Source organism: Anomaloglossus baeobatrachus, chromosome 7, assembly GCF_048569485.1.
Source record: "Anomaloglossus baeobatrachus isolate aAnoBae1 chromosome 7, aAnoBae1.hap1, whole genome shotgun sequence".
Lineage (NCBI taxonomy): Eukaryota > Metazoa > Chordata > Amphibia > Anura > Aromobatidae > Anomaloglossus > Anomaloglossus baeobatrachus.
The window spans coordinates 145,880,064-145,892,921 of record NC_134359.1 but is presented as its reverse complement, the minus strand read 5'-3'; the positions used below and the strand labels follow the sequence as shown (position 1 = coordinate 145,892,921).

At 44.1% G+C, this 12,858-nt stretch overlaps 1 protein-coding gene across 2 annotated transcripts in view; it reads right to left on the bottom strand.

Moving 5' to 3' along the window:
• Positions 1–12,858, bottom strand: part of SLC40A1 (solute carrier family 40 member 1) — a 353,113-nt gene that overhangs the window by 130,166 nt on the left and 210,089 nt on the right. For both annotated transcript variants that reach the window (XM_075317736.1, XM_075317735.1), the window contains exon 3: positions 7,241–7,400. In XM_075317736.1, coding sequence (XP_075173851.1) covers positions 7,241–7,400 — 160 coding nt within the window. The remainder of the gene's footprint in view (positions 1–7,240; positions 7,401–12,858) is intronic.

Genomic DNA, 12,858 nt, shown 5'->3' with positions numbered 1-12,858 from the left:
ATTGTCAAATGTAGTTATAAATCTTGTTACTCCATCCTGGGTCTCCATTTTCTTTTTAGGGATCAAAAGTTCAGTTCTTGGTCTCTCCTTAGCCACCTCGTAAGCTCTCTTTATGATTGTCTTGGGGTACCCCCTTTCCTGGAATTTGGCTCCCAGGTCACATGCCTGCGCCTGGAAATCTCCTTCTTTGGAACAATTTCTTCTAATCCGAAGAAACTGTCCCTTTGGTATGCCCCTCTTTAGATGCTTCGGATGACTGCTGTCCCACAGAAGTAGGGAATTAGAAGCTGTCGGTTTATAGTAGGTGCAAGTCTGTAAATTTCCTACAGCATCTTTCTGAATCAGTACATCCAAAAAGGGGAGAGAGCTACCCTCCTCAAAAGCCGATGTAAATTTTAGACCAATATTATTCATGTCTAGGCCTGCTACATAGTTAGACAAATCGTCCCTTGCACCATTCCACACCACCAGGATATCGTCTATGTAGCAGGCCCAGATTTCGAAATGTTGTGTAACCTCCTCTGTCTCATGTATAAAAATCATCGTCTCCTCCCACCAGCCCAGGAGCAAGTTAGCATATGATGGGGCACAGGGGCTCCCCATCGCGGTGCCCCTGAGCTGGTGGTAGAAACGGCCATCAAAGAGGAAAACATTCTTGGTCAGACAAAAATTGAGCAGTCTCAAAACGAAATCATTATATTGTTGATGTTGAATGCCTCTTGTCGAGAGAAAATATCTCACCGCCTCCATCCCTTTTTCATGCGGGATGGAGGAATAGAGAGCCTCAACATCAATGCTTGCGAGAGTAGCATTAGGTTGAACGGTGATACCTTCCAACTTGCGTAGAAGGTCTGGTGTGTCCTGAACATGAGATTGTAGGGCCAAAACAAAAGGTCTCAAGATTTTATCGAGGTAAATTCCACAGTTCTGGGTGAGGCTATTAATCCCCGAAACGATCGGTCTCCTCTCAGGGGAACCAGCCCCTTATGTATTTTTGGGAGGCAATAGAAGGTTGCCATGACAGGATTTTTTTGGAACAGAAACTCATATTCCGACCTGTCAATGACTCCCAATGACAACCCCTCATCCAGAATTATTTTCAGTTCTTCCATATAGGTCTTGGTGGGGTTCCCTGGAAGAACCTCATAGGCATCCCTGTCGCTCAAAAGTCCAAAACAGAGATAAACATATTTATCCTTATCCATGACGACCACATTGCCACCCTTGTCCGAGGGTTTTATGACAATGTGGTCGTCGCCCTCCAAATTTCTCAGGGCCTGGATTTCCAAGCTGTCCAAATTATATTTAGAGAAGGTATCAGTCACAGACAGACTCCTAAGTTCATTTGTTACCAACTGCTCAAAAATATCTATTGCTGATAAATCACCAACAACCGGTGGAGTCTTAACTATTTGGGATTGCTGATTTACCTATCTGGAATCTGCCAAGAGGTTGAATCCTCGGCAGGCCAGGTGGGCTTTGTTTTTTACCCGGTTTAATTTTGTGGTCTCTTTCTTGCCAGGCACCAGGAATATTAAGGCTGAAGCCCTTTCCAGGAGTTTCTGTGCTGACTCTTTGGAGGTTGCCGAACCGTCTACTATCCTGAATCATGGTGTAGTTCTCTCGGCCATTTCGCCTGATCTGCGGTTGGCACTGGCGGGATTTCAGGGGGATAAACCTGAGAGATGTCTGCCGGGGAAACTGTTTGTCCCGGACCAATGGGGAACCCGAGTTGTATCTAAGGTTCATTGCTCTGTTTTGGCGGGTCATCCTGGCGTTTTTGGTACTCGGGATCTTGTGAGCCACTCTTTTTGGTGGCCTTCCCTGTCCCGGGATGTCCGTAGTTTTGTGCAGTCATGTGGAGTTTGTTCTAGGTCCAAGCCCTGTTGTTCACGTTCTAGTGGGCTATTATTGCCTTTGCCGGCACCTAAGAGACCTTGGACACACATCTCTATGGATTTTATTTCAGAGCTTCCAGTCTCTCAGAAAATGACTGTGATTTGGGTGATCTGTGATAGATTCTCCAAGATGGTCCACTTGGTTCCCCTATCTAAGATGTCGTCTTCATCAGAGATGGTGCCTTTGTTTTTCCAACATGCTGTTCGTTTGCATGGTATTCCCGAAAACATTGTTTCTGACAGAGGAGTGCAGTTCGTATCCAGATTTTGGAGGATTTTTTGTTCCAAATTGGGTGTTCAGCTGTCTTTCTCCTCAGCGTTTCATCCTCAGACCAACTGTCAGACTGAAAGGGCTAACCAGACCCTGGAGACCTATTTACGGTGTTTTTTTTCTGCGGATCAGGATGATTGGGTTTAGGTTTTGCCTTTGGCTGAATTTGCTCTTAACAATATGGCTAGCTCTATAGCTCTACCACATTGGTGTCCCCATTTTTCTGCAATTTTGGGTATCACCCCAGGTTCCCCTTGGGGCAGCTTGAGGCGTCTGATTGTCTGGGGGTGGATTCTGTGGTAAACAGAATGTAGCAGATTTGGGGGCAGGTAGTGGATAAATTGTTCCAAGCCCAAGAAACTGCCCAAAAGTTTGCCAACCGGCGTCGAATTGTTGGTCCCCGGTTTAAAGTGGGAGACATGGTGTGGTTGTCCTCTAAAAATATTCCTATGAGAGTTCCATCTCCTAAATTTTATCCCAGATTTATTGGACCTTATAAGATTTCGGAGATTATCAACCCTGTATCTTTCCGTTTTGCTCTGCCTGCCTCATTTAAGATTCACAATGTCTTCCATAAGTCCTTGTTGAAGAGACATGTGGAGCCAACAGTTCCTGCAGCAGCGCCTCCTGACCCTGTTTTGGTACAAGGGGATCTGGAGTATGAGGTTGAAAAAAGTCTGGATTCCCGTCACTGTAGGCGGCAGCTTCAGTACCTTGTGAAATGGAAGGGTTATGGGCAGGAGGATAACTCTTGGGTTGTGGCGTCTGATATTCATGCAGACAGGTTGGTTTGCGCCTTCCATCATGCTCATCCTGAGCGACCCGGTGGCGTTGGTGAGGGTTCGGTGACCCCTCCTCAAGGATGGGGTACTGTTGTGAATGTCAGTTATGTTTTTGCTGCTGTGAGGCTCCCTCTTGTGGCCAGGAATGGTTTGGACACAGACCAGGTGTGCTGGAGCAATGGGCATTTCCATTGCTAACTTTCTGCCTATTGAAACCTTGGTCTGCTAGCAGTCTGAGCCGGTTGTCATTTGTTTTTTAGTTTTCCAGCCTTCTCATCTTGTTCCAGACAAAAAAAAATACCCTGGAGACAGGGTAACATAGAAAGAGACAAACGCGGCGCCAATCTGAGTGTAGTGAGTTTTTTATATATAAAGGTGTTGAAATAGTGGAACTCTCACCTGGTTCAGAGGTTAGAAAGCCTGGAATAATCCAAGAGGAGTTGATCCACTTTCCAATAGGATTATGGTGCAGTATGCAGCAATCGCACTGGATACTATAGAGGAGCCCTCCAGCAGGTCCACTTAGTTAAAGAAGTTCCAAAGGCAATTACCAGTCTTGCGGCGCTCCTGCTACCAATGGTGGAACATATTGGATGATTTTTGGTCATATGACTGGACCAATATACAAATAAGTAAAGCGATATTTTATTTGTACATTAAAATATGGTTAATTATACAACGCATTTTGGCTCCAATGTTTTATCCTTCAGCCTTCTTCAGGTATAATTGTGAGAAAAAAGATGTATACATCTAACTTCATGAAGAGGCATGCTTATATAGAGACTAATCCCTCATTTCAAAGTGGAGACATCCTGAACAGATAACCACACCCACCTGCCTCTAATCACATTACATAGGATTCGCTTCTAATAAAAAACTAAGAATTACACAGCAACAACAACAACAATATAAAACAACATCAGAATTATTGAATATTATGTAAAAAGATTTGTTTTAAAACTTATTAAAAATTAAATAAAATTCAACCTTCTCATATTTTTTTTTTTTTTATCTTTTCACCCTTATTTTTATATAAAGTTGTTATACATTTTCCACTACATCATTCAAACCGCTGGGATACAAACTCTGGAAGCGATAAATCCAATAAGCTTCCTTACGGTTTAACATTTTACATCGGTTGTTTATATTAGCGGATATTTGTTCTAAAGGTGTAACTTTTATACAAAATTTTTATTATGTTTTAATAATAAGTGTCTTGAAAAACTATGTTTAATAAAACCATTTTTACAGTTATGCCGGTGGCCATTCATTCGTGACCGCAGGCTTTGCGTTGTGCACCCCACATATTGAAGGCCACATTCACAAGTAATTACATATATAACATAACTGCTGTTACATGTTAGATAGTCTTTAATATCAATGGTTTCACCAGTAGTGTTGGATGTAATGGTCTTTACTCCATTATTAATAATATTGCAACAGCAACATTTTTTTACATGAGACTTATATACACCTTTATTTTTATTTTTTTGTAATGAAATTTTATTTGTTTTAACTTGATTTTTCAGTTTACTGGGTGCTATACTCTTGGGATTTTTCTTTATTTTTTTCAAATGCATCCTCAACTAACTTTTGCGGATATTTTTTATCATTAAAACGGGCTTTCAGGATACTGGATTGGTTTATATAAACTACTTTATCCCCTTTAGAAGGGAAATAACCATTAAAAATCTTATAGCACCCAGTAAACTGAAAAATCAAGTTAAAACAAATAAAATTTCATTACAAAAAAATAAAAATAAAGGTGTATATAAGTGTCATGTAAAAAAATGTTGCTGTTGCAATATTATTAATAATGGAGTAAAGACCATTACATCCAACACTACTGGTGAAACCATTGATATAAGGCTATGTGCGCACGTTGCGTACTGTCCCTGCAAAAATTTCTGCAGCGATTTGAACAGCACACGTGCGCTTCAAATCGCTGCAGAAACAGTCCGTAATGAAAAAAAAAACCCGATTTCATGCGCTCTGACTGCAGCCCCTCCCATAGACAGAGCGGGACCTGCAGGCAGAGCGCACGAAAGAAGTGACATGTCACTTCTTAGAACGCGTGCTTCGGGCAGCAGCTGAAGCGCTGCGCTCTAATACGCCACGTGCGCACGGCTCCTGCATAATCTTCATAGATTATGCAGGGGAAGCAGGACGCATCCAGTTACGCTGCGGTGCAGATCGCAGCGTAACTGTATGCAATTACGCAACGTGCACACATAGCGACTATCTAACATGTAACAGCAGTTATGTTATATATGTAATTACTTGTGAATGTGGCCTTCAATATGTGGGGCGCACAATGCAAAGCCTTCGGTCACGAATGAATGGCCACCGGCATAACTGTAAAAATGGTTTTATTAAACATAGTTTGTCAAGACACTTATTATTAAAACATAATAAAAAATTTTGTATAATAGTTACACCTTTAGAACAAATATCCACTAATATAAACAACCGATGTAAAATGTTAAACCGTAAGGAAGCTTATTGGATTTATCGCTTCCAGAGTTTGTATCCCAACGGTTTGAATGATGTAGTGGAAAATTTATAACAACTTTATATAAAAATAAGGGGAAAAGAGAAAAAAAAATATGAGAAGGTTGAATTTTATTTAATTTTTAATAAGTTTTAAAACAAATCTTTTTACATAATATTCAATAATTCTGATGTTGTTTTATATTGTTGTTGTTGTTGCTGTGTAATTCTTAGGTTTTTTTTAGAAGCGAATCCTATGCAATGTGATTAGAGGCAGGTGGGTGTGGTTATCTGTTCAGGATGTCTCCACTTTGAAATGAGGGATTAGTCTCTATATAAGCATGCCTCTTCATGAAGTTAGATGTATACATCTTTTTTCTCACAGTTATACCTAATGAAGGCTGAAGGATAAAACATCCGAGTCGAAACGCGTTGTATAATTAACCATATTTTAATGTACAAATAAAATATCGCTTTACTTATTTGTATATTGGTCCAGTCATATGACCAAAAATCATCCAATATGTTCCACCATTGGTAGCAGGAGTGCCGCAAGACTGGTAATTGCCTTTGAGACACTCCCCATGTTATCCTATGGGACATGGGGAGTGTCTGTGTCCATGCTGCGGTATGTGTGGCTGCGGAACATGCTGCGGATGTCCCGCAGCCGCACATAACTGCATGTCAATTATTCCTGCGGAATTACCTGCAGAAATCCCACCTCTCCACTATGGAGCCAGAGGCTGGGACTTCCGCAGGTAAAGTCGCATGAATGTCCGCAGGTTTTCCACAGATATTTCGCTGGAATCCCACAGCTATGTGTAGCTGCGGATTCCGGGGACCTGCTGCGGGAAACCTGCGGATGTACCTGCGGATATATCCGCGAGTACAGAGTTTCGTGGGCACATAGCCTTAAGGGCACTTTACACGCAGTGACATCGCTAGCGATGTCGCTGGTGAAAGCACCCGCTCCCGTCAGTTGTGCGTCATGGGCAAATCGCTGCCCGTGGTGCACAACATCGCTAGTCCCTGTCACACATACTTACCTGCCTAGCGACGTCGTTGTGGCCGACGAACCGCCTCCTTCCTTCCTCGTTCCTCCGGTGTCACACATAGCGATGTGTGCTGCCGCAGAAAAGACGAAAAATTTGCGTCCTGCAACATCAACGATAATTGGGTTTAGAACGACGCGTCAACGATCAACGATAAGGTAAGTAATTTTGATCGTTAACGGTAGTTCATGCGTTTCACACGTCGCTAACGAGGCTGGATGTGCATCACGAATTCCATGACCCCAACGACATCTCATTAGCGTTGTCGTTGCGTGGAAAGCGGCCTTTAGACAGTCACACACCCATAAACTCGTATGGGTACTTATATCCGTTTCTTATCCTCATCAAGGGGAAGGTGTCTGATTTTTTTGGGGGGCACACACGGCTTATAAGTAATAATAATAACAATAATAAAAATAAATAGCTCAATAGACTGTAAAGTCTACAATACATGTTTTACAAATGTCTGAAACAAGCCTTCAAATTATAATACTCTGAAAAAACAGAAATTGGTCTGATATTTGAGGACACAAAAAGTTATTCAGATCAACTGGCCATCTAAAAACACATTTAGGCCAGTTTCACACCTTCATTCAAGAGCCAGGTGTCCTTACACGAGCCGTCCCATATACACCTAGGACACATATAGCGATCCGATCACAGATCTGCAATAGTGCTCTGACTAAAGAGAAATTGGTAATATAATATACAATAGAAACACACATGTACTTCATGAAAATATATTACCTCTCAGGCGTTGATTTTTATCAACCCAGTCTCCAAGTATAGCTCCGAGAAAAAGCACAGAGCCTGCAACCACAAGTCCATAAACAGCAGTGAGAAGTAAGCTGTTCCCATACAGTTCTACCAGGAATAGAGAGACTGCAAAATGCCACATGCGATCTCCCTGTAACAAAAAGAAAATATTATTAAAGCTTCTAAAAAGATATATTATTTACAGCGGTTGAAGATAGCATTGAACATGTCACCAATTTTCTAATTAAATAGATTTGTAATGGTATTATTGACATGAATTCCTCACCAGATGTCAGTTACAACCCATCCAATCAACACAGGCAAAAAAGTCAAACCATAGATGTCCATAAGTTATATGTAATAATAAGAAATGACACACGTAAAAGTATTGAACACATGAAGAAAGAGTGGTGCAAAAAGCCATGGAAAGTCATGACACCAGCTGAAATCTGTATGTAATAGTAGAGCAAAGAGGCGCAATTGGGTTTTAACAGGTTAAAGGCCAGGATACAGATGACAGCAGTAAGCTCACATGTTGTTTTGCTCCAAACTCACGAAGTGTCATGGCAGCATTAGACGCTGTTCATACACTCCTCTCTATACTTTCTCTGGTGCTTCTTCTTGAACAAGCAAGCTCAGGCCGTCTAGCCTGTGGGCCAGATTAGGAGGCAATGTTATCCCCTGCTAGCCCATGACACTCACCTGGTGGGGTTGTGTAATACACAACACCGTATGAAACGTGTAATCAGCTACTGCAGAAATACATATAAAGCTGGACTCACACGAATGTACGAAAAATCAGTCCCATTCTCGTCCAGGAGTGTAGGACGATTTTTTCTCACTTGTCATCCGTGTGCTGTCCGTGTGCAATCCGTTTTTTGCTCAGCAGCTATTAGTCATTTACAAGACCATTTAAAGGAACATTTACAGTCCTGTACAGGAGCATTTAGAGTGTTCTCTGCTACATGATAGAATTGTATCCATATGAATGGATGTCACTAGGATGGTCCGTGTGCTGTCCGTTTTTTTCTCGCACCAATTGACTTGTATTGGTGAGTCTCGGTCATTTTCCAGATGAAATCACAGCATGATGAAATCGCAGAATCTGGATGCGAGAAAAGCTGACCAACTGCTCTCCCTCATTGACTAACATTGGTCAGGGTGCAATGTGAGATTTTCTCGCATTGCAATTATCCGTTTTTCATGTGAGCGTACACTTAGGGCGGCTTTGCACGTTGCAACATCGCACATGTGATGTTAGTGGGGTCAAATCGAAAGTGACGCACATCCGGCGTCACTTTCAACATCGTTGTGTGTAAATCCTAGATGATATGATGAACGAGCGCAAAAGCGTCGTTATCGTATCATCGGTGCAGGCTCCGACATTTTCATAATGCCGGTGCCGCGACAGGTACGATGTAGTTCCTCGTTCCTGCAACAGCACACATCGCTGTGTGTGAAGCCGCAGGAGCGAGGAACATCTCCTACCTGCCTCCTGCGGCTCACGCCGGCTCTGCGGAAGGAAGGAGGTGGGCGGGATGTTTACATCCTGCTCATCTCCACCCCTCCGCCGCTATTGGCCGCCTGCCGTGTGACGTCACTATGACGCCACACGACCCGCCCCCTTAATAAGGAGGCGGGTCGCCGGCCAGAGCGACGGTCGCAGGGCAGGTGAGTGCATGTGAAGCTGGCGTAGCGATAATGTTCGCTACGCCAGCTATCACAAGATATTGTACCTGCGACGGGGGCGGGGACTATCGTGTGCGACATCGCAGCATCAGCTTGCGATGTCGCAACGTGCAAAGCCCGCCTTAGTGCAGGAATCAGATGGGAAAAAAGTGTGTGTGTTGTGTGTTGCTCTGAAGGATCATCCTTGAGGAAGAATTCCCGGACACATGAGTGGAGAACATTACGTCTATTCTACGAGTTTCAAAGCTATCCAGCTTCTTCAGGAAATTCACAAAACAGAAATCACAGCAAAATAAGCTATTATATAGTGGTTTGGCATTAGAATGTATGAGCCAAAAACATCTGACACGTCTGAGTTCAGTTTGCTTTTGAAAGGAGTCTATCAAAAAAATAAGACTAAACAAACAAATTAGTCCAGAGAAATCATTATTTGCTTACAGGTGAGTGAATGATGTATTCAGTAAGTGAAAATATAATAATAATAATAATAATAATAATCTATATATGTAATTGCCTTATTCTGTTTGTCTGTCTGTTAGCGGTCTTCTAGGTCAACGCTAACTGGTTACCATCCGGTCTGACGAGTTCCCTACACACGTGGTCGGAGTAGCGCTTGTTCCACCAAAACGCTAACTGGGTTGTCGTCCGGTCTGACATGTCCCTACACACGTGACCACTTTCCAGGTCTCCTGGGTTATCTCTGAGTCATCAGCTCAATAGTCTCCGCCTAACCCACAGGGTGCCAGCAGCTCTATTGCAATCTGGAGCACGGTGTGCCCCGACTGGTGATTGGGATATATACCCCCTGGTCCTAATCTGCCGGTCTCCCCGTAACACCGCTTTGCTTAGTTACCCGATTGTGTACCATGGTTACAAGCGTACGCCGACTCCCTGCCCATTCAGACCGTTGGTCTCCCACTGTCAAACACGCCGATGCGTGCTGCACAGCAGGAGACCAACAAGCAAAAAATTAACCAGCACTGTCACTTTGCATAGTTACCCGATATGTACCATGGTTACTAGCTTACCCCGGCTCCCGGCACACATGTGCCGGAGTCGGCGTACGCTGGTAACCATGGTACACATTGGGTAACTATGGAAACCGCTTTGCTTAGTTACCCGATGTGTACCATGTTTACTAGCTTACCCCGGCTCCCAGCACACGTGTGCTGGGAGCCGGCGTGCGCTGATAACCATGGTGCACAATCGGGTAACTATGGAAATCGCTTTGAATAGTTACCCGATTGTGTACCTTGGTTACCAGCGTACGCAGTCTCCCTGTCTATTCAGATCGACTGTCTACCGCTGTCAAACACGCCGATGCGTGCCGCACAGCGGGAGACCAATGAGCAAAAAAATGAACCAGCACTGTCGCTTTGCATAGTTACCCAATGTGTACTATGTTTACCAGCTTACCGATGTACGCTGGTAACCATGGTACACAATGCTGTAACTATGTTAAGCGCTTTGCTTAGTTACCTAATGTGTACCATGGTTACCAGCTTACCCCGGCTCCCGGCACATGTGTGCTGGAGCCGGCGTATGCTGGTAACCATGGTACACAATCGGGTAACTATGGAAAGCGCTTTGAATAGTTACCCGATTGTGTACCTTGGTTACCAGCGTACGCCGTCTCCCTGTCTATTCAGATCGACTGTCTCCCGCTGTCAAACACGCCGATGCATGCCGCACAGCGGGACACAAATGAGCAAAAAAATGAACCAGCACTGTCGCTTTGCATAGTTACCCGATTGTGTACCATGGTTACCAGCTTACACCGGCTCCCGGCACACGTGTGGCGGGAGCCGACGTACGCTGGTAACCATGGTACACAATCGGGTAACTATGCAAAGCGCTTTACTTAGTTACCCGATGTGTACCATGGTTACCAGCGTACGCCGACTCCATGCCCATTCAGATCAGTGGTCTCCCGTTGTCAAACACACCGATGCGTGCTGCACAGCGGGAGACCAACGAGCAAAAAATGAACCAGCACTGTCGCTTTGCATAGTTACCCAATGTGTACCATGGTTACCAGCGTACCGATGTACGCTGGTAACCATGGTACACAATCCTGTAACTATAGAAAACGCTTTGCTTAGTTACCCAATGTGTACCATGGTTACCAGCTTACCCCGGGCTCCAGGCACATGTGTGCTGGAGCCAGAGTACGCTGGTAACCATGGTACACATCGGGTAACTAAGCAAAGCGCTTTGCATAGTTACCCGATAGTGTACCATGGTTACCAGCGTACGCCGGCTCCCTGCCCATTCAGATCGATGGTCTCCCGCTGTCAAACACGCCGATGAGTGCTGCACAGCGGGAGACCAACGAGCAAAAATGAACCATCATTCAAGACCTTACCTCCCACACACTGCTACATACCTCGGTCAAAAACCAAACAAAAAAAAACCTAACATGCTGCTGAATACATACTTCTTGCCTGTACTCTACCATATCATTTGCCACGTCTTGCTATTTGGGTGTCTTTTCCAGATTACGTCTAGCACGATTTACGCTGATTGCCTTACAATGGGGCCTATACGCAAGTACACCACTGACCAGCAACGAAAAGCAGCAGCAGCAGAAAGAAGGCAACTACGTCAAAAACAAAGGAAAATACAACAGGGCAACAGACAACGCCATGATGCGAACACTAGCACACAGCCTCCAGACCAAGACACACAAAAACAAACTGCCTGCACAATAACCCACGAGGGTGCGGCTCACACACAACAGCCACACCAAGATACTCTTCAAAAAAAGGACAACAGACAAGCCTTGGAAGCACCACCTCCCGCACTTCCGCCACAACAGGAGACACCACAATAAACTCAAAATGAACAGGTAAGCCAGAGGAAGAAGGGAAGGACACACACAAAAGACAAAAATCATCCCATCCCACAAACATGTCTTGCCTCCACTTGCTCCACTTTGCATCTGCCTGCGCAGATAAATTAATGCCCCAATGCATCTTCCATAACCCAACGCTCCCTTAGCAATGGGACAAATACTGTCACATCAACTGCCTTACATAAGAAATGGAGGCAACTAAAAACACAAAAAACTAACAAGATTTCTACCCATCTTATGCCTACTTTCAGCACCATTTGTAAAGACCTGCTCACTGCCACAGTGCAACATAGCTCTGACAGGTCAACTCAACACCTTCTCTCATGCACAGTACACTAACGAAAAAATCCTTTACTGGACTTGACAATCTGTCTTATTCCGTCTATCTTGTCTGCCTTTCACAGCTTCACCCGAGAACACTTGACGAGCCCTGTCTTACAAGGGGTCGTAAGCGAAAATACACCAGCAAGCACGACAGAAAAATAGCAGCAGCATCAATGCGACAACAACATCGCAACGCAGAGACACTTCAAAGAACTACCGAAAGACAAGCCACGGATGCTAATTCACACAGACGATGTCGACACCAAGCCTCACCTAAACAAACTGCCGATAGACAAGCCCACGATGCTGAAGCTCACACACAACGTAGAAAACAAGAGACACTTCAACAAACTGCGGACAGACAAGCACAAGATGCCACAGTTCCCACACAACGTAGAAAACAAGAGACACTTCAACAAACTGCGGACAGACAAGCACAAGATGCCACAGTTCACACACAACGTCGCCTACAAGAGACACCACAACAAACTGCTGCAAGACAAGCTAAGGATGCAGAACCCCACAGCCAACACCGGATCCAGGAATCCCCACCTTCCAAACTAAAAAGACAACAACATGATCGCCTAATTTATCACAAAGGAATGCTCTACCATCTAAGCCAAACTCAACACAATATTCAACAATTTGCAGCCAGCAGAACACACAACGAAAATACAATTATTCAGCACTACTGTGGAAAGATGAATTCACTCTGCTCCAAATGCAACTCGCACAATTTTAG